The sequence below is a fragment of the Procambarus clarkii genome, chromosome 4 (assembly GCF_040958095.1).
Source record: "Procambarus clarkii isolate CNS0578487 chromosome 4, FALCON_Pclarkii_2.0, whole genome shotgun sequence".
In the NCBI taxonomy this organism is placed as follows: domain Eukaryota; kingdom Metazoa; phylum Arthropoda; class Malacostraca; order Decapoda; family Cambaridae; genus Procambarus; species Procambarus clarkii.
Window position 1 is genome coordinate 20280691 of NC_091153.1, and position 23577 is coordinate 20304267.

A 23577-nucleotide genomic window follows, 5' to 3' on the forward strand; every position below is an offset into this window, starting at 1 on the left:
GCTAAAGAAAGTCCATCTTTGGCTAACTGCCAACAAACTCACTCTTAACATTGACAAAACGTTCTATATTCTGTTTGGCAATAAATCCTCTAATCAAATAAATTTCAAAATAAACAATACCCAAATTTGTAACAAATTAGATGGCAAATTCCTTGGCGTTCTCATCGACCACAAGCTTAATTTCCAGGGACACATTCTAAATATATCAAAAAAAGTTTCAAAAACTGTTGGCATTCTTTCTAAGATCAGATATTATGTACCCCGCCCTGCCCTGGTGACTCTCTATTACTCCCTCATCTATCCATATCTCAACTATGGTATTTGTGCTTGGGGTTCTACTACCCAAAATCATTTACGTCCTCTAATTACTCAACACAAAGCTGCTATTAGGACAATATCCAACTCTAGCTCCAGACATCACTCGGTAACCCTACTCAAATCTCTGAATATGTTAGATATTAAGTCACTGCATTCTCTCATGTGTATTATACATATATAAAACGCTGAACTGTAATGCCAATCCTGACCTCAAAAGATTCATTGAAGGTTGTAACAGAACCCATGAGCACCACACCAGAAATAAATACAGTTTTGATATTCCTAGAGTACGGCTTAATCAAACTAGAAATGCTCTTCAAATCAAGGGACCCAGAATGTGGAATGACCTCCCCAACCATGTTAAAGACTGTACCTCTCTCAACCAGTTTAAGATAAAAACGAAGCACTACCTAATAAATTCCCTGTAACCTACTTTACCCCTCTGTTGTCAACCCATGTCTGTTTTTTTTTTTTTTTTTTTTTCAAAACAATGCTATTTGAATGTAATTGTCTGTAATAATTTGTAATTGTATTTGTGCTGCTTTTTCAGCCATGTTCCCCCCTCTTTTACCTCTATTTTTATTTGTTCTCAACACATTTTATTCTTTATACCCATTAGTATTAAGCTTTAGTCATTAATGTTTTTCCTGCTCGAAACGCTTTGCGTAATAGTGGCTTTAGGCACTGTATGTACTAGCTTTATCTATTAATCCAGCAAACTTTGTAAAATCTCTTGTATGTATGTACCTTACCTAAATAAACATTTATTTATTTATTTATTTAATAATGTTCCCCGGAACTGTGATACATGTGTCAGTAATGTGTCTACAATAAATGTTTATTGTCGCAATATTACCTGTTAAAAATTCACTAAAATTACAAGATGTACAGTTTCACACACTATTTACACAGTAACACACTGTATTACACAGGTGGTGGAGGCCAAGACCGTCAGTAGTTTCAAAGCGTTATATGACAAAGAGTGCTGGGAAGACGGGACACCACGAGCGTAGCTCTCATCCTGTAACTACACTTAGGTAATTACACTTAGGTAATTACTCAGTACTTCAGAAGTGAGTAATACTCAACAAAGTAGCCCACGGTACACAGCGCAATTTCACTCTCAGTGCACCAGGTACAGATAAATTTTCGCTTCCTGTTTCTTCATTCTGTGTGCTTGCAAATAACGCACTCACGTACACCCTTAGCTTTAGTACTTGTAGGTTGTATGTAGCTAAGCTTGTAAAGCATAAGGCAGTATTGAAAAGATAAATTTGTAATGTGGTCTTGAAAATATTGCTATGTATGGTCTCACATAGGAAGAGATTCAGTTTACTTCAAGAGGGTCCGTCAGCCAGAAAGAGATTCAGCTAGCCTCAAAGAGTGTCCGTCAGTTAGGAAGAGATTAAGGTATTCTTGAAAATATCTGTGGAAAACACCACCATGGAAGCTGCTAACACTGTTCATCTATGCTACTTGTATCAGATGCATCATCACTGAATGCAGATAATGATTCATCTATGTATCATCTAAATAAATTGGAGATAGCATAGGATTGCAAGGGTGACACTCAGAGCTACAACTGGATACGCTCGCTGTATCGCCCTCATAGGTGCTGTATCACTTGCAACCGATCTTTGTGTTAGGTCCTCATTGCGTCTAGCTTCACCAATATTATGACCCTTATGATCTTCAAACAATAAGGTTTAAATTTCACCAACAGAGCGTTATCTTTCAACACCGCGTCGAACAGGTGTTTGGGAGCCAGAGGCGCGTGCGCCATACATGGTTGCTCATTCAGTACTAACCCAGCCAACAGCTCTAGGGCATTCTGAGAATTTTTTCCAAGATGGCTGCCTCTCACTGGAGGTTCTAAGAGTTCATTTCGTACACAACCAACCTCGTACACATTTAGAATTGGTACCGAAAAATCAAAAACAGTTTTCTCGGTTGGGCAGTTTTTCGCCGACCGAGAATACTCGGTTGGCACAGTTAAGTGCATCTGGTATCTCCCCCCAGGTGCAAGCTCTTTCCTCACACTATATCGAGTGCCTGTGCAACTGGCACCTTCCATTTCTTTATAAATATTGAATTCCATAAATTTGGGTCCGGAGCTGAGTGCATAGGCATGTTTTCAATTTCTCTTTAAAAATCTAGTATGCTTGTGTTGATATTAGTTATATTTACAAGGGTTTGGATATCACGCATAAATAAATTGTATAGATCTTCCACTTTCATGTTGTTTGTTGGAGTGATAAACATGTCCTCGTACAACTTTTTTAGGATTTCAGTAATGCCCAGAATAGGGCATAGGTTGGACAATATTTTAATTTGTCAGGGAGTGACTTCCAAAAACTGGGTCCTTTTATTTGCATGTAGTGTTTGCACAGATTTAGTTTGATCTGGGTTTGACCAGTTTAGTTTGATTTAATTTGATCAAAGAGATCCAGTATTCACTCAATTTAACGGCCTTGAAGTGGATAGAATATAGTTGTGCTCCAAGACTTCGCTCCAATATAGAAGCATCAAGAATTATGGGCCAATAGGCCTTCTGCAATTACTTCCATTCTTACCTTCAATACCCATTGTTTCGTGTTCTATCCTGTGTTGAAAGTTTTGTTCACCTCATCTAAAACTGTTGTAACATATCACCTCACCCAAAATGCGGGTATAAAATGAAAAATGAAAGGTGTTTAAATCATAGCATAAGTAAGAACTCTGTTTAGTGTTTGCAGGTAATAGTTGTGTGTGTGTAAACTAAAAGTCTTTGAAAATGTAATAAGTTATTACGAAACGCGTTCAAGTGTCGCATCAGACTAGAAATAAAAATGAATTTTGGAGAATTGATTTTTCAATTACCATCAACAGTAAAATGAAACATAAGAAAGATCGAGAAAATTCGTGTTAGAATGATTAACCTTACTTTTTCGGTCATATTTAATAATACAGTGGTACCTCGGATAACGAATTTAATCCGTTCCATGTTCGTCATGTGAAACGGACGTCATACGTCATACAAAACGAGTGTCCCCCATGTAACCAGTGTGATGCACTGTGTTTATTCTGAAATTTCCCCAGTGTGCATGACATCAAATGTTCCCCAAAATATAATTTTTCTTTGTAAAATGATAAATTACCATCCCTGAACATGTCTATGTAAAAATAATTACCAAATTCCACTTACTTTGGCTGTGAGGGCGTGGACAAGGTGCGCTGTGACGTCATCAGGGGCTGGTCGCCTGTGTGTGAAGCTCCCAGACACGGTTGCGCAGGCCATTCAAGCACTGCGTGTTGCCACAAATATATTTTCAAATATTTTTTCTATGCATTTCCAATGCGGTTTTATTTGTTTCCTTTATCGTATATGATGCATATTTGTGACCTTTACAATATGTATACAGTAGAATGTTCATAATTTTCCATGAAACTGTGATACATGTGTCAGTAATGTGTCCACAATAAATGTTTATTGTCACAATATTATGTGGTAAAAATTCACTAAAATTACAATATGTACAGTTTCACATACTATTTACACAGTAACACACTGTATTACACACTCAGTACTTTGGAGGTGCGTAATAGTCAACGAAGTAGTCCATGGTACACAGCGCGACTTTGCTCTCCTTGCACCAGCTACAGGTAGATTTTCGTTTCCTGTTTCATAGTTCTGTGTGCTTGCAAATAACGCACTCACGTGCACCCTTGGCTTTAGTACTTGTAGGTGGTATGTAGCCAAGCTTGTAAAGCATAAAGTAGTATTGAAACGATTATAGGAAAAGCTCAATTTGTAAGGTAGTCTTGAAAAGATCGCTTTGTAAGGTCCCACACAGGAAGAGATTCAGCTAGCCTCAAAGAGTGTCCATCAGTCAGGAAGAGATTCAGGTATTCTTGAAAATATCAATGAACACCACCACCATGGAAGCTGCTAACACTGTTCATCTATGCTACTTGTATCAGATGCATCATCACTGAATGCAGAAAACGATTCATCTATGTATCTTCTATATACATTAGAGATGGCAAGGGTGGGGCTCAGAGCTACACCTGGATACGCTCGCTGTATCATCCTCATAGGTGCTGTATCACTGGCATCCGACCGTTGTGTTAAGCCCTTATTGCGCCAAGCTTCACCAATGTTATGACCCTTATGTTCTTCAAACAATAGGGTCTGAATTGCACCGACTGAGCACAGTCTTTCAACACCGTGTGGGACAGGTGCTTGAGAGCCAGAGGCACGTGTGCCACAAATGGTTGCTCACGCACTACTAACCCATCCAGCAGCCCTTGTCTTTCATATTCTTTATAGCAAAAGGTTCATTCACTGTTTGTTGGGTAGGCTGCTCCATTATGACAATCTTTCTTTGTTTCAAATGTGTTCCATTTGTTATGTATTTGTCACTTACGTCTCAATAATGGAGCAGCCTACACGACAAACACTGAACGAACCTTTATGACATTTGTCCATTTTTCAAATTGTTTCAACAGTTCTTTTATTTTTCGTTTTTTTTTTTTTTTAACCCTTAAACTGCGCATGGCATATATATACGCCCTGAGTAACATGTCCCATGGTGCGCATGGCGTATATATACGCCATAGGGTGCCAGGCCTTAATCAAATGGCCCGCGGCTACACGGGGTTCACAGTAGCTTCCTCAGGGCTCTTGTAAACAGATGCCATTTTAAAAAAAAATCGTGGGCAATATTCTCAGGTGTGAGAGGCACAGTACTGTTGGAGCAACCAAGGCCGGCGCACGCAGCATGAGCGAACAGCATTGATGTTCAGCTTGTGATCACAGCATCACCGAAAAATGTCAAAATAAATATGTAATTGTTATTATTTAGTGATGACAATATTACAGATGACCAATGACTGTGATATAAATAACCAGGGTTGTGATAATAGCAGGATTGTTGTAATAATTAGCGCTGTGGGAGGAGTGATGCTGAGAGATGGAGGGAGACAGTATCGTTTACTGACTGTGTGGCTAGCTGTTATTGTTTGCATTCACCATACCAGGTCAGTGGTTCTCTATGGTGAACACAAATGTAGATACTTATATATAATGTGTGTATTAGTGTGATAACAGCAAAAGGATTATGCTGGGAGGAGCCATATGGGTGACGGAGGTGACGTCGTCTGCACGATTTGTCTAGCTGTTTAGAGGGTGGCCACTATGCTCTTTGGGCGCATTACAAGCTTAGGTGTACAGTTACGGTGCATAAAACATGTAGATATGTATATATAATATGTGTATATAGGGCAATAACACTGCAAAAGGTATTGTTGGGGGAGAAAGTTTAGTGCGTGTGACCTTGAAAGAGTGAGGGAGCTGCCAGCCACCATCTGTGTATAGCGACGACTCTTAGTGCCTGAACTAACTATATCAGCTTAGCTGTACAGTTGTGGTGAACAAAATATATACATACTTATATATAACGTCTGTATATAGTGTAATAACACCACAAATGGTATTGTTGAGGGAGAAAGTTTAGTGCGTGTGTTGAGGGAGTGGCAGCGAGTGGCTGGCTGGTGTGTGGCGGTAACTCCTCGTTGCTTTTCGACTCTCAATACCAACTTAGTGGTTCGTTATGGTGACCAAAACATGCCAATACTTATATATAACCTGTGTATAGAGTGTAATAGCGGCAAAACTATTTGTTTATTGTTTTATAAACATAATAATTGAATCACTAATATGCACATCATACTTTTGAGTATAGCGATTATTAACCACTTTTATTATATAAATATATTACAATACACACTATTGAATAATATTACTGCAAAAAAACTAAGAAAAAATAAATCGGAGACATTGAAACAATTAGGTAATAATATCTTTGTGGCAACTCCCATCTGTCAACGCGGGTGACGCTGACCGGCTCTGACGACCGCTCTGTCAACGCCCACTTTTTGCCAGAGTTCCTCGGTCAATTGCGCCCAAAATAAGTCACCTACGATTTTTTTTTTTTTTTCCGTGCTCAGGGGACACAAATTAACATGTTTAGAAGACGAAAAAAATTTGTTGAATTTTTTTTTTTCTTGCGCACAGGGGTGTAAATGTCCCAAGGACCCCTGAGCAGTGTAAGGGTTAAGAAACATGGAGCAGCCAACCTGTAGACCACCGAACGAACCTTTTTGACATTTGTACTGGTTTTCAAAATTCTTCATTTTTTTTATTATTTACGTTTTTTGTATGTAAGAAACATGGAGCAGCCTACCTGCCGACCACCGAACGAACCTTTTTGACATTTGTTGTATATCAGACATTTCATTTCTTTTTTCCTACAAATACGTCAATGCTTTGCAACATCTCAGCAGTCACCCTTTTATATCCCAGCATCATTAGCATCTTTAAACAAGAACAACATAATTTATGTGCATCGTCGGAGGCGTCTAAGAATGTGCAAGAAGCAGCGCGACCCCACCATGTGGTGTTGACGTTACTCAAACCAGCGTTCGTCATACGGGACGATTTGACGCCAATCGGGCCGTTCGTTACCCAAAATATTCGTCTTTTGGGGCAATCGTTATGCGAGGTACCACTGTATATGTCTACAGGAAAGACTGCTACCAAAATATATATATATATATATATATATATATATATATATATATATATATATGTATATATATATATATATATATATATATATATATATATATACATATATATATATATATATATATATATATATATATATATATATATATATATATATGTATATATATATATATATATATATATATATATATATATATATATTAGTATATTTTGGTAGCAGTCTTTCCTGTAGATATATATTATTAAATATGACCGAAAAAGTAAGATTAATAATTCTAACACGAATTTTCTCAATCTTTCGTACATTTCTTTTCACTGTTGGAGGTAAATCAAAAATCAATTCTCCAAAATTCATTTTTATTTCTAGTCTGACGCGACACGAGCGCGTTTCGTAAAACTTATTACATTTTCAAAGACTTTAGTTTACAAATACACAACTGAATAGAACTTACGCATCTCCGATTTTATATCTACATTTGAGTGAGGTGGATGGGGTGAGGTGGCATTAATAGGGTATTAATTTCATCAACATATTAATGAAATTAATACCCTATTAATGCCACCTCACCCCATCCACCTCACTCAAATGTAGATATAAAATCGGAGATGCGTAAGATCTATTCAGTAGTGTATTTGTAAACTTAAGTCTTTGAAAATGTAATAAGTTTTACGAAACGCGCTCATGTCGCGTCAGACTAGAAATAAAAATGAATTTTGGAGAATTGTTTTTTGATATACCTCCAACAGTGAAAAGAAATGTACGAAAGATTGAGAAAATTCGTGTTAGAATTATTAATCTTACTTTTTCGGTCATATTTAATAATATATATATATATATATATATATATATATATATATATATATATATATATATATATATATATATATATATATATATATATATATATATATATATATATAGCTAGCCCTAGAGAATGGAGGCTCACTTAAACTCCTCAGTTAGTTTAAAAGTTTACTGAAGAAAAACATATATACACATATAAATGGCATAATGAAATGTCTATGTTAGGAATCATCCTCTGGCAGCAACACTTCTCGATGACACGTCTCTGGCAACACGGTCAGCTGGCTGGGTCCACTCCTCCAGCGCGGGCACACACCTCGCGCCTCTGGCAGCACGATCAGCTGACAGCTCCAGCTGTCAGAACGTCGTGATTTTCCCACGCCTCTAGCAAGGCGATCAACTGGACGTTTCAGAGTACCTGTTGGTGGCTCCTTGCACACCAACTACCCTTCCAGGATCACTAACATCACCACGTTAATGCACACATGCACCAACTCACGCCTAAATGCTCTTGGCTCCTAACCTAATATTCTATCACTTAGACAATAAAATGAGAAGAAATATTCACAACATACAAAATACTCTAGTTCGCCTAGCTCAAAAGGGGTAACGGAGGGACAATTATCTACCTTATTTCACTCCAACCACAAAGCTGACTCGTCCTCTGTTGAGGGATGTTGAGGAGCCTGGTCCTGGCTTCTGGTCTCCTAATGAACAGTTCCCACACACAGGTTCCTCCGTCGTCCTCGTGATAACGTGTCCTCGCCGTGCTCACATTCAACAGGTACTGCCTTCCTCCTCCTATTCTCTGGGGTACTGGAGACAGGTACCTCCGTCGTCGTCCTCACTCTCACTGGCACTGTCGACTCCTCACAGTCCAGCACAGCTTCCCCTCGCCTTAACTGCCTGTAGATTTGGGCCCGGCCCTAGCTTCTCGTTTGATGTGTAAGACATGGTCCTCTAGTGGGCGTCCCAGACGTCACCAGCCCAACGTTCCCTCTGCTGCAGACTCTTGATAGAAATCTTGGCTCTCTCATCCAGTCCTTCTTTGCCTCTGTGCACTCCAAGGAAGTTGGATGGCTTCTCAGACTGTCTGCAGAATCGAAGCGGAGCTTAAATCTACTGGTAAGGGCCCTCTAGGTCCGGAGCTCGCTCGAGCGCATCTCCCCTCTATGATGGCTCGTGACGTACTCTTCCCGCTCAGGCGCCCGCCGCCCCGGGCCCTCAGCCTCATGACGTCACACTGCCCGAGGGCTCTCGTCATTGGCCACTTCTGGCACATGACCTCCCCTGGCTAATCAGGTGCCGGGAAGCGTCAGGATGTCTTGACGGGAAACAGGATGGCTCAACACCGTCCTGTGCCTCAAAAGGCGTAACCCCCTTGCATTTTCAAACTTAGCTGGCAACTTTCCAGCCAGCTATATCACGCTCCACGCTTTCCCACACATGAAAATGTTCCCTGAACATTTGAAAATACTTAGGCTACAGAGATATGACTCTTCTAAGCTGGGAAGGATGAAATACAGGGGTGGACACCATCACAATAACTAAAATTAAATAAAGTTCATTGTGTAATTGCATTCCAATTTAGTGCCACACCAACGATTAAGCCAGCTGTTGGCTGCTGCATGGATGATGTGTGAACACGCTCTGTTCAAGTCGAGATGGGTGGGAAAAAATTGGTTCATTCCTTTGTATTGCAAAATATTTCATGTATCAATCAGTGATTGTTAATATTTTCTCAAAATTTTATAGATGTGTTTTGTTTTACTCTGTACAGTGCAGGTAATGTATTTTTAATGCTACGACACAGGCTGTGGCAGCCAGGCCATACAATGGCGACCGAACCTTGCACCGAGAGCTAGCCAAGACGAAATATTTTGAGTTCACCTTTTCTCTGCTAATGATAGAATATACATTTGCAGAGACTAAAATGTATTTTTTGTTGAAAAAAAAACAATTAATATGTTGTAATATTATAAAAAAATTGGTAAACTGACTTACTTTTAATGAAGCTGAAGATTAAGAAGCTATGAAAATGATGTCATCCTCTGCAGCACTTGTTTTATATTGTTCAGTACAGTTTTATATAGTTTATATTGTATACAGGGCACATACAGTATGTACACTTATTTTCAAGCATTTATTTCACACAACAGCTAGACTTACTACTAATTCACACGAGTTCTAATTCTACTTCACAACTGAAAATTATTTCTACTGTATATTTACACTGTACAGTATCTTTTTGTCAAGGCTTAATCAATCATTAACCGTTACAATACTGTACTGTACTCTATCAACACTTTTTACACTAATTTATATGCCTTTCAATCATATTTTATCTCGTTAGCGGATGCTCCACGACTTGCCGATACGGCGGGTGCAACATGGCTTGTAGGGCATTCGTTGCCAGCGGATGCTCAATGACTTGTCAATGGGAATTCAGCAATGGTGGGTGCAACATGGCTTGTAAGGCATTCGTTGCCAGCGGATGCTCCACGACTTGTCGATGGAAATTCAGCATCGACGGGCGCAGTATGGCTTGCAGGGTATTTGTTGCCGGCAGAGGCTGCACAACTTGTTGATGGGAATTCAGCATCGGCAGGTGCAGCATGGCTTGTAGAGCATTCAGTGCTGGCGGAGGCTGCACGGCTTGTTGATGGGAATTCAGCATAGGCGGGTGCAGCATGGCTTGTAGACCATTTGTTGCTGGTGGAGGCTGCACAACTTGTTGATGGGAATTCAGCATTGGCGGGTGCAGCATGGCTTGTAGACGAAGATTTTTCACGAACAGTTGAAATCATGAATTTATCAATTTTTGTCTGAATCTTTTTTTCTCTGGCTAACGTTCTGAGACATTGTTTAAAAGCTGTAAAGTGTACATAATAATTTCCAACAACCTCATGTTTACTTTTTCTTGAATATTCAATGAGTTCCTCAATTTGTTCCAATCTTTTCTGATATCCGACACCTCTATGCAGAGCCTCACCAACATCGTCCGAGTCATCATCAGAATCATCAGAGTCATCAGAGTCATTTCCGGGAACACTTTGAGCACTCTGTTCTTCAGTTAACAATTCATAACCAGAATCATAATCATTTTCTAACCATTCACTGATATCATTCACTTGTACACCCTGACCAGCTTGGAGCAACATTGTTCGAATTATTTCTTCAAACCCCTTCAAAATCATTGGCTTCATTTTCAAAACCTTTGAATTCACTATCAGATACTGCTGCTTCACATCTAGGCCTCTCTGTTAACAGTTTCTTCCATGAATTTGTTAGTGTGGTTTCTTTCACTTTATTCCAAAGCCTAGCCCAGTGGAATATTGCTTCCCTAATTGTGTACTTTTTTAGATTTTCTAGTGTTTTTTGAGTTCTTGTATCCTTTCCTGTTAATTCATCTTCCTCGCTAAGGAAAACAACTAAAACATCTTCAAGCATTGCTGTTTTGTACATTGCTGTTTTTGTTTAGCAGCAAGGAAAACACCTTGGTCCATGAACAAATCCACAAGGGCCGTGACGAGGATTCGAACCTGCGTCCGGGAGCATCCCAAAAAGTGGTTTTGGGATGCTCCCGGACGCAGGTTCGAATCCTCGTCACGGCCCTTGTGGATTTGTTCATTTGATGCATCACGTTAGTGTGATCTCTGTGTGTGACCTTGGTCCATGGGCTGGATCAAGGATGTTGTGTTTGGTGGAAATGCCATGCATTTTATTCTGCCATCCCTTGAAATTAACTTGCTAATGGGATGAGTAGGGGCATTATCTAGCAGCAACAATGCCTTAACCTCACTGGCCCTTATTTCACATTTGTTGATCTGGAATTCTCTAACTTCTTTGCAAAAATGGTTTTAAAACCAGTCCATGAATATTGTTTGATTAAACCATGATTTCTTTGAACTGTAATATATTACAGGTAGTGCCTGCATTATATTTTTTAAGGCTCGAGGATTTTTAGACTTGCCTACCATGGCACATTTTGTCCTGTGAGAGGCATCAGCATTAGCACAGAGCAAGACTGAGAGTCATTTCTTGCTTATCTTTCGTCCAGGAAAATTTTCCTGCATCCTACTGGTTAAGGATGTACTTGGTACAGCTCGCCACATAAACCTTGTCTCATCAGCATTATATACTTGATATTTGCTTAAATTATTACTGACAATATACTCATTTAACCCTTAAATGGTACCTGGCTATTTAGCATTTGTCACCCACAGGCGCATACCAAAAAAAAAATTTTTTTTTTTTTTCATAACCTGTTAAGTCGTGTTCCCTGATCACAGGAAAAAAATTAAAAAATCAATTGTACTTACCGGCGACGTAATTGAGCCAACAAGATGGGCAATGACGTCACTATTTGCATGTTCGCTCATGCACAGTGCATCCCGAAGGCGTCGCGCGCGGTCTTCAAGCAGCCAGAGTTGCCATGAATTTATTTTCACGTCATTATTTACTGTGTCTAGGTCTGTATTATTTGCAATATTAGTCACTAATTGTGTTGCACATAATGTTACATCACAGTTATTGTCAATAAATGTTGCATACATCGAGTATACACATGCGCACACATGTTTTCCATTACGCCATTATATTATGTAATCACAATGTTCATTATTTTATATGTACACACTAGCATGCATTATGCATAGGTTTTTGCACTATTATTGCGCATTTAGAATTCTTGGAGTGAGTGGTAGTCGTTGAAGCAGTCGACAGTGAAACTGCACACGCTTCACACCATGTTTGCACCACGTTTCTGTTCTCTCTGTTTTGTTGTTTTACATACTAGGCATTCACGTTGGCCTATTGCATGCTTTCCAGCTGGTGGCACATTCTTTAGTCTGTGTTGCTGAAAGGCATCTATGTGAGCGAGCCTGGGTGTTGCAGCATGCTGCAACACTGGGTTCATGATTGATCTTTGAATGCCAGGGACATCTTTACCAAACTTTGCTAATAACTGTGTTGCAAGTGTAATAGCAAATGAACGGAAAATAGGTTTACGTCCAGTTTTCACCAGATACAAATTATAGCAGTTCAACATGCTCATGTCAACAAGATGGAAAAAACACTTTTTTTCGTCCATTTCAATGTTTTCTGCACACACTCGATAGTGCCAACCATCATGTCAGCCTTATCAATCAAATGCATGTTGATATTGTAGTCAAGAACATAATCTGGCTTATATACTGGTGCTTTCGTTACACGGTGCACCTTGCCACAGTTCACCATTGTACCCTCATGAACGGATGTCAACAGGATTCACTTCTCTCTTGTCTTTCCACTGTACCAAGAGTATTTGATCACATTTCCGTATCTAGCACTCACCAACTGCATGTCCAACGTTAAACACTGGCATTTCCCTTCTTCGTGCCTTTACTGTGCCAACCAATCCGGTTCTATTTTCTATCAAGGGGCGGGGCCTCGTAGCCTGGTGGATAGCGCGCAGGACTCGTGATTCTGTGGCGCGGGTTCGATTCCCGCACGAGGCAGAAACAAATGGGCAAAGTTTCTTTCACCCTGAATGCCCCTGTTACCTAGCAGTAAATAGGTACCTGGGAGTTAGTCAGCTGTCACGGGCTGCTTCCTGGGGGTGGAGGCCTGGTCGAGGACCCGGCCGAGGGGACACTAAAGCCCTGAAATCATCTCAAGATAACCTCAAGATATCAAGAACCTAGCTAGCAATGGACTTGTATAGTAATTATCTGTGAATTATGTGTATAGGATGTGGCCCTTGTTCATCCATGGTGCCATTAGTGACACTTCCATGAGTGTGGTGCCATTCACCACACTACCCGAGAAACCATGTTCATCGTTACCGGGAATGTCTACATCGCTAGCTGAATACAGAATCATGTGTAACACGTATCCTGTTTCACAGTCACACAGTACAAAGAATTTCAATCCAAATCTGTTTCATTTGGAGGGAATATACTGCTTGAATGAAACACGTCCTTTGAAAAGTACAAGGGATTTAATCACCAGCTTCTGTGCTGGTACGTAAAAATCTCTGAATTTTCCAATCACTTCATTCATATAGTGCCTGACTCGCCAAAGTCTATCATCCTCTGTCCGGTCCTCATTACTTGCAAAATGCAGACACTTGATGAGTATCAGAAATCTGTCTCGGGACATATATTTCCCGAAGAAAGGTGTTGGAATAGTCAGATCTTTGCTCCAGTAATCTGTGATAGCGTGTTTGACACAGTGTTTCATCAACATACATATTGCTAAAACACATACATTTCACCTACATTGGTGATTTTCCAACCTTGCAATCGTGAAAATTCTGTTATCTCTCTTCTAATGAGATGAGCCGCATGAAGGTTCGTTTCGTGTACAATATATTCCATGAGTGGCTCATCATAGAATGCTGTAAAATAATCCAATTCACTCATATCCTCTCCATTATCAGGGAAAAGCTCTGTAATCCCAACGTCTTTATAGTCAAAGGCAGGAATTTGAGGAATAAAACCAGCACCATCACTCCACACTAGTACACCTGGTGTCCTGCGAGACGCAGGGGATGAAACAGGGGCACCACGGCGAGGAAGCGATGCACCCCGTGGACCAGGAGCTGAAGCCCATCTACGCACAGTACGGCCGCTACGTGCATGTGAGGTGGAAGCACTTGAACATGAGGCTCTTGGTGCCTCATGTTGTTCCATGCAGTGGCGCTTGGCTGGGTGAGAGGCTGCTGACGCAACAAATTCTCGCCCAGTAACACCACTGGTACTGGCACCAGGCTCGGTAACACCATGTTCTGATTCCACTTCACTAAAACCAGAAAAAGAATCACCTTCCTCTGACTCGTCACCGAAAATATCCTCAGACTCTAAATAAGCACAGGACCTGTGTGGTCGAGGGTGAATTGGAGTAAACACTGGGCGAGGTGGCATGGGTGAGCGTATAGGCCTCGCCATGGGAGGCGGCTGTATCTCATTTTCACTGTCCGTGCTATCATCATCGGTCACTTGTGTGTAGTCTTTATCAATGTCAGAGTCATCAAAATCACTTTCCTCACCATCAGAAAGTAATTTACTGGTTATTTGCTCTTGGGCGAGTGATTGTGTGGTGCGTGTCCGGGAAGCGTTCGGCCGTGCCCTCGACATGGTGGCTGCTGGGTAACTGAGGCCTCGCACGCGATGGTAGCATGAGCTGGATTTTTTTCAAAATGGCGGCTGTTTACTATAGCCCCTGGGCAGTGTATGGAGATCCCCTATACCCCGCGGGCCTTTCAAATCTTGCTCGCTACTCCAAAACATCATATGATGTAGAGCGCAAGTTACTGCAAGTCACTCAACTCATCATATGACGTGTTGCGCAACTAAAGGGTTAATTTAGCCTTGAATGAATCAACATTAGTGGGATCAGCACTTGATGGCTCACCAGAAATTTTTTTGGTGTTTGAAATGTTATGCCGAGCCTTAAATTTTCCAACCCACTCATCACTTGCATTGAAGTCTTTTATACCTAATTGAATGGCAAGTTTACTTGCTGCAACTTTAAGCTCTTCAAATTATATTGCCATGCCAATTGTACGGTGCTGAATAAATCACTTATACACTGCAGCATCCAATTGTGGGCACTGACCAGCCATTACTGTTTTTCTCGAACATGCAGCACCAGAAGTAGCACACTCCTGTAGTCTGCGACTACAGGAGAATAGGACGATATGTAAAAGGGAAAGATCGACCTTTGAGGATCCCCCTAAATGGTACCAAACAGATGGAAGAAGTACTAAGGAATGCTAGAAAATTACAAAGTGATGAGGATGGGAAAGTGTGGTCGTTAAGACGAGATCTTTCAAAAGAAGATAGAGAGAAGTCGAAACTGAACCTCGCCGAGGCAAAACGTTTAAATGAGAGCAGGAATGAAGAAGAAATCAATTCTTTTTTCTACAAAGTGATAGGGGTAGGCAGGCCAGTAAAGTGGTACATAAAGACAAACCAACAAAATCATTAGAGAAAGGGGGAGTGAAAAATAAGAAGAGGGGGAACAAGTTCCTCAAGATTGCATACACCAACATAGATGGAGTAAGATCAAAGATACTGGAGTTAAGTGATATAATACAGCTGCAGACACCAGACATTGTTGCACTCATGGAGACAAAACTTGAAGATGCTATTTTAAATGAGGTCATATTCCCAAGGGGCTACTCAATTTGGAAACGGGACAGAAAAATCAGGAAAGGTGGTGGCGTTGCTGTGCTGGTGAAAGAACACCTAATGGTTAACGAAATAGTGACTGCCAATCCACAAGAAGTTGACATAATAGCACTAGAGATCTGCCATGAGGATGATAAACTAATGATCATAAATGCATATAGTCCACTGCTAAGCAGCACATGGTCAAAGGAGGAGCTAGATAGTAAACGAGAAGGTCTTATAACAGTAATGAGAGAGATCATAGCAAGAGTGGATAACGATAGTTCACGACTGTTGATAGTCGGCGACTTCAACTTGAAATCCATAGACTGGGAAGCATGTGAAGCTAAAACAGAAGATTTCTGGACCTGTAAATTTGTAGACCTCATCCTGGAAACATTCTTGTATCAACATGTTAAACAAGCTACGAGGATGAGGGAAGGGGACGTCCCCTCCATGCTAGATTTGATATTTACCAGAAAGGAGGAAGAAATATTTGACATTCAGTACTTTCCTCCCTTGGGTAAAAGTGACCATGTCTTTTGGGGAATAAAGTATGCAATGTGTTATAATCTGGAAGAAAATATGACGGTCGATGCAAATGAAAAACCTGACTTTAGGAGAGGACATTATGGCAACCTGAGAAAATTTTTTATAGTGAGTATAATTGGACAGACTTTTTGCTAGGCAAGGAAGTGAATGAGATGTATGTCAGGTTTTGTGAAATATATGATAAAGGCACAAAAAAAATTTATACCAAAACAGAGAAGCAGAACTAGGAAACAGGATTGGTTCAGCAGAAAGTGCGAGAGGGTCAGAGACCAAAAGACACAAAAATGGAATCAATACAGGAAGAGGCCGAACCCCCAAACATACCAGCGATACAAAGATGCGAGAAACAACTACACGGCAGTGAGGAGAGAGGCAGAAAGAAATTTTGAAAAAGGGATTGCAGACAAATAAAAAACAGAACCAGGTCTATTCTATAAATTCATAAACAACAAATTGCAGGTAACGGATAATATTCAGAGGTTGAAAATGGGAAATAGATTCACGGAAAATGAAAAGGAAATGTGTGAAACATTAAACGAAAAGTTCCAAAGTGTGTTTGTACAAAATGAAATCTTCAGGGAACCAGATACAATAAGAATTCCAGAGAACAACATAGAGCACATAGAGGTGTCTAGAGACGAAGTGGAAAAAATGCTCAAGGAGCTAAATAAGAACAAAGCAGTTGGTCCAGATGGAGTTTTACAATGGGTTCTGAGAGAATGTGCACCTGAGCTCAGCATTCCTCTTCAACTGATTTTTCAGGCATCCCTGTTTACAGGAGTTGTAGCTGATGTGTGGAAAAAGGCTAACATAGTTCCAATCTACAAAAGTGGAAGCAGGGAAGACCCCTTAATTATAGACCGGTTTCACTGACAAGTGTAATAGTCAAAATATTGGAAAAAATAATTAAATCTAAATGGGTAGAACACCTGGAGAGAAATGATATAATATCAGACAGACAGTATGGTTTTCGATCTGGAAGATCCTGTGTATCGAATTTACTCAGTTTCTATGATCGAGCAACAGAGATATTACAGGAAAGAGATGGTTGGGTTGACTGCATCTATCTGGACCTAAAAAAGGCTTTCGACAGAGTTCCACATAAGAGGTTGTTCTGGAAACTGGAAAATATTGGAGGAGTGACAGGTACCTTCTAACATGGATGAAAAATTTTCTGACCGATAGAAAAATGAGGACTGTGATCAGAGGCAATGTATCGAACTGGAGAAATGTCACAAGTGGAGTACCACAGGGTTCAGTTCTTGCACCAGTGATGTTTATTGTCTACATAAATGATCTACCAGTTGGTATATAGAATTATATGAACATGTTTGCTGATGATGCTAAGATAATAGGAAGGATAAGAAACTTAGATGATTGTCATGCCCTTCAAGAAGACCTGGACAAAATAAGTACATGGAGCACCACTTGGCAAATGGAATTTAATGTTAATAAATGCCATGTTATGGAATGTGGAATAGGAGAACATAGACCCCACACAACCTATATATTAAGTGAGAAATCTTTAAAGAATTCTGATAAAGAAAGAGATCTAGGGGTGGTTCTAGATAGAAAACTATCACCTGAGGACCACATAAAAAATATTGTGCGAGGAGCCTATGCCACGCTTTCTAACTTCAGAATTGCTTTTAAATACATGGATGGCGATATACTAAAGAAATTGTTCACGACTTTTGTGAGGCCAAAGCTAGAATATGCAGCAGTTGTGTGGTGCCCATATCTTAAGAAGCACATCAACAAACTGGAAAAGGTGCAAAGACATGCTACTAAGTGGCTCCCAGAACTGAAGGGCAAGAGCTATGAGGAGAGGTTAGAGGCATTAAATATGCCAAAACTAGAAGACAGGAGAAAAAGAGGTGATATGATCACTACATACAAAATAGTAACAGGAATTGATAAAATCGATAGGGAAGATTTCCTGAGACCTGGAACTTTAAGAACAAGAGGTCATAGATTTAAACTAGCTAAACACAGATGCCGAAGAAATATAAGAAAATTCACTTTCGCAAACAGAGCGGTAGACGGTTGGAACAAGTTAGGGGAGAAGGTGGTGGAGGCCAAGAACGTCAGTAGTTTCAAAGCGTTATATGACAAAGAGTGCTGGGAAGACGGGACACCACGAGCGTAGCTCTCATCCTGTAACTACACTTAGGTAATTACACTTAGGTAATTACTCTGTTGTGCTCTACTATTTTAATAGTGTATCCTTCTGTTTCTTGATGTCACTTACTATACTTTTGCTGATGTTAAACTGCTGCTGCTCGTGCATGAGAATATCCTTTATAGAGTTTCTTAATTAACTCCAGCTTTTGTGCAACCATCAGGCGCTTTCCTTGGGTAACTTTTGGCATTTTGTAAATAGAAATGAAGATCACAATTAATAGTAATGTCCTTCACAATTGAAGCTAGCCACGCGAGTTCACAGTAAACAATGGGAACACATGGCCCGGCGCAGTACATTCTAGGTCCGTAGGAAAAAAAAATACCTAGTGATTATACTATAAAAGGTATTTAATAAGAAAACAAAGAATTTTGCTTAATAACAACTGTTTCAAAATATTTTATTAACACTAATTTAGAATTTTCTTCTTTAACCCTTCAATAGCGCATCGCATCATATGATGCTTTGACCGACTTGCAGTAAATTGAGCATCGCATCATGTGATGCTTTGGAGTACTACGCAAGATTTAAACGGCCCACGGATACACGGGGTTCACCACACCTTCATCAGGGCTCTTGTAAACAGACGCTATTTAAAAAAAAAATCGTGGGCCAAACTCCAGGGTGTTAGGGGCCTCAGTATTGAGTGAGAATGTGGGTGAGTCAGGTGACTTGAGGGTGGGCGTGAGTGGCTGGCTGGTACACGGCGGTCACTCCTCGTTACTTTTTGACAAATAATAGCAACTTAGTGGTTCGTTATGGTGAACAAAACATGCAGATACTTATATATAACCTGTGTATATAGTGTAATAACCGACAAAGTATTTGTTCACTGTTTGATGAACATAATTGAATCAACAATATGCACACCATATTTTTGAGTACAGCGATGATTCACTCATTTTATTATATAAATATATCACACTACACACTATTGAATAATATTACAGCAAAAAAACTACGAAAAATCAATCAGAGACATTGAAATAATTAAGTAATTATCTCTTTGTGACAACTCCGGCCTGACAGCTGGCAATCAACAGACCGCCTGAGACGCAAGCTGAGTCAGCGCCTATTTTTTGCCAGAATTCCCCGCCCTATAGTGGGCAATATATGCCACCTACGATTTTTTTATTATTTTTCCCGTGATCAGTGAACACAAATTAACAGGTTAGGAAGAAAAAATATATATATATTTTTTTTTTTTTTTGTATGCGCCTGTGGGTGTCAAATGGTATATAGCTATGCGCCATTTAAGGGTTAAACTGAATCATTTTAAAAGAAAGTTAAGATGTAATATACGACTCTGGACGAACGAGGTCGGTGGCCTGGTTGCCATGTGAGGGGACGCCGATGCCAAAACAAACCCAATACCGACTGTCGGTAATATTGACCGCCAGGCCGGTATACGAGGTTCCAGATATCGATCTCCCAAACCGGTCATTATTACCAGCAGATCGGAATAATAGAGGCCGTTAAATTGAGCGGATACTTATATTTCTATTACACCCATCTATTACACCTATCTACTTCCAAAGTTTGTACACCTACCATGTCAGCGATGTTCTCGGCAGTGATGAAGTTGCCCACGGCATAGGAGAGGCCATAACCAAAGTACACTCCCCAGTTGAATATTCCGAGAGCCAAAGCACGACGAGACTGCACAGAAAAAATGCAATCATAATATACATACTATGTTTATGGTAGAAGTAAGTACTGATCAGCATCTTACAAGAAAGCAAAATTACAAGGTAATGAAAATTATAATAATAATCATTTTTTCATGTTGTTCATCTCATTATTCATAGTCATATAAATAACAGAAAATAATCTGTTATTTCCTCATGTTTACCAGATCAGATTTTTATCTAAATACTGTAGATGTAAGCATCAAAATACACGATAAAATTACAGTACCTCAGGGAACATATCAGAGATCATACTACTGCAGGCTGGGGTGAAGGCAGACTCCCTGTGAACAGGAAAATAACAAAGTGACCGGCTATCATAGAGTCACATGAGCTATAAATAACTTTTCAACTTTTCTAAAAGTAGCCTTATTATAAGAGGCAAATAATATAAACTGATTCTTGATAAAATGTTTTAGATATTCTACTCTTGTAAAAGGCAACAGATAAAGAATAAGTTCTGGATACTGTACTTCCACAAAACAACATATTAGACATATTAGAGATAAGTTTATATTCACCAGGAACTGTAGCTCTTAGTTGCACATACACTTACGCATTTATTTTAATGATGAACTCTTTCAAAATTGGAGTATACTTAAAGATTTTGAAAGAAAGATGAAAGTGGCCTAAATAATCTACTTGAATGGGGTTTTGGGAGTTTTTTTTTACTCCACAAGCCCAGCCTGGGGCTAGGCATGAGTTTTAAGAGCTTGATCCCACTGGCTATTGCTTGGAGTAGCCCCCCCCCCCCCAGGCCCACATTTCTAGTACTGCCCAGTTGGTCTGTTACTTTTTACAGAAAACAGTTCAGTTTTTTCTTGAAGACTTCCACTTTTGTTTTGGTAATATTTCTTATACCTGCTGGGAAATATTGAACAACCATTGATCTCTGATGTTCATACAGTGTTCCCTGATTGTGTCTATGACATCTTTCCTTTACACTTGCTTTGTTCTGCAAAGACCATCCTGTGGTCTACACTTGTGCTCATGATGTGAGGAAATACAGTATGGTGATCTTACTGCTGTCTTTGGTAATATATCTTAGGTCAACATTCGGTTGTGGGGGTTTTGCAGGTCGTAAAGGGTACTGGCCACTAGGTATCTCGTGAACATCCCGGGACCTCTCTGACCTTATGTTGCACTGGGAAGACTGTCACAGCAGTCAGTTTCTTCTTCGACTTGAGACCAGTGGTGCTACCGCCTCCCGGGTAAGTCTTTGTTTTTAACTTATCTGGGGTAGTTAGCTTCAGACGGGACTCCCCACAGAAAAGCAGCATTAACCACTTAACTGCGCCAACCGAGTATTCTCAGTCGACGGGAAACTGCGCCAACCGAGAAAACTCGTTTTGATTTTTCGGTACCAATTCTAAATGTGTACAAGGTTAGTTGTGTACGAAATGGACTCTTAGGACCTCCAGTGAGAGGCAGCATCTTGGAAAAAATTCCCAGAATTCCCTAGGGCTGCTGGCTGGGTTAGTACTGAATGAGCAACCAAGGGAGGCGCACGCGCATCTGGCTCCCAAACACCTGTCCGACGCGGTGTTGAAAGATAACGCTCTGTCAATGAAATTCAAACCTTATTGTTTGAAGAACATAAGGGTCATAATATTGGTGAAGCTAGGAGCAGTAAGGACCTAACACAAAGGTCGGATGCAAGTGATACAGAACCTATGAGGACGATACAGCGAGAGTATCCAGTTGTAGCTCTGAGCATCACCCTTGCAATCCTATGCTATCTCCAATTTATTTAGGTGATACATAGATGAATTGATTTCTGCATTCAGTGATGATGCATCTGATACAAGAAGCATAGATGAACAGTGTTAGCGGCTTTCATGGTGGTGTTTTCCAAAGATATTTTCAAGAATACCTGAATCTCTTCCTAACTGACAGACACTCTTTGAGGCAAGCTGAATCTCTCCCTGTGTGGGACCATACAAAACGATCTTATCAACACTACCTTACAAATTGGTCTTTTCCTATAATCTTTTCAATACTACCTTATGTTTTACAAGCTTGGCTACATACAACCTACAAGTACTAAAGCCAAGGGTGTACATGAGTGTGTTATTTGCAAGCACACAGAATGAAGAAACAGGAAGCAAAAATTTATCTGTACCTGGAGCACTGAGAGCAAAGTCGCGCTGTGTACCATGGGCTACTTCGTTGATTATTACTCACTTCTGAAGTACTGAGTAATTACCTAAGTGTAGTTACAGGATGAGAGCTACGCTCGTGGTGTCCCGTCTTCCCAGCACTCTTTGTCATATAACGCTTTGAAACTACTGACGGTCTTGGCCTCCACTACCTTCTCACTTAACTTGTTCCAACCGCCTACCACTCTATTTGCGAAGGTGAATTTTCTTATATTTCTTCGGCATCTGTGTTTTGCTAGTTTAAATCTATGACCTCTTGTTCTCGAAGTGCCAGGTCTCAGGAAATCTTCCCTGTCGATTTTATCAATTCCTGTTACTATTTTGTACGTAGTGATCATATCACCTCTTTTTCTTCTGTCTTCTAGTTTTGGCATATTTAATGCATTTAACCTCTCCTCGTAGCTCTTGCCCTTCAGTTCTGGGAGCCACTTATTAGCATGGCTTTGCACCTTTTCCAGTTTGTTGATGTGCTTCTTAAGATATGGGCACCCACACAACAGCTGCATATTCTAGCTTTGGCCTAAGAAAAGTCATGAACATTTCTTTAGTATATTGCCATCCATGTATTTAAATGCAATTCTGAAGTTAGAAAGCATAGCATAGACTCCTTGCACAATATTCTTTATGTGGTCCTCAGGTGATAGTTTTTTATCTAGAACCACCCCTAGATCTCTTTCTTTATCAGAATTCTTTAAAGATTTCTCACATAATATATAGGTTGTGTGGGGTCTATGTTCTCCTATTCCACATTCCATAACATGACTTTTATTAACATTAAATTCCATTTGCCAAGTGGTGCTCCATATACTTATTTTGTCCAGGTCTTCTTGAAGGGCATGACAATCATCTAAATTTCTAACCTTCCTATTATCTTAGCATCATCAGCAAACATGTTCATATAATTCTGTATACCAACTGGTAGATCATTTATGTAGACAATAAACATCACTGGTGCAAGAACTGAACCCTGTGGTACTCCACTTGTGACATTTCTCCATTCCGATACATTGCCTCTGATCACTGCCCTCATTTTTCTATCAGTCAGAAAATTTTTCATCCATGATAGAAGCTTACCTGTCACCCCTCCAATATTTTCCAGTTTCCAGAACAACCTCTTATGTGGAACTCTGTCGAAAGCCTTTTTTAGGTCCA

At 40.0% G+C, this 23577-nt stretch overlaps 1 protein-coding gene across 3 annotated transcripts in view; it reads right to left on the reverse strand.

The window, feature by feature from the left end:
* LOC123751029 (hexuronate transporter) overlaps positions 1 to 23577 on the reverse strand; it is a 330789-nt gene that overhangs the window by 107467 nt on the left and 199745 nt on the right. For all 3 annotated transcript variants that reach the window (XM_045733135.2, XM_045733143.2, XM_069333199.1), the window contains exons 5-6: positions 20496 to 20550; positions 20130 to 20237 (exon numbers count right to left, since the gene is read on the reverse strand). In XM_045733135.2, the coding sequence (XP_045589091.1) occupies positions 20130 to 20237; positions 20496 to 20550 (163 nt within the window). The remainder of the gene's footprint in view (positions 1 to 20129; positions 20238 to 20495; positions 20551 to 23577) is intronic.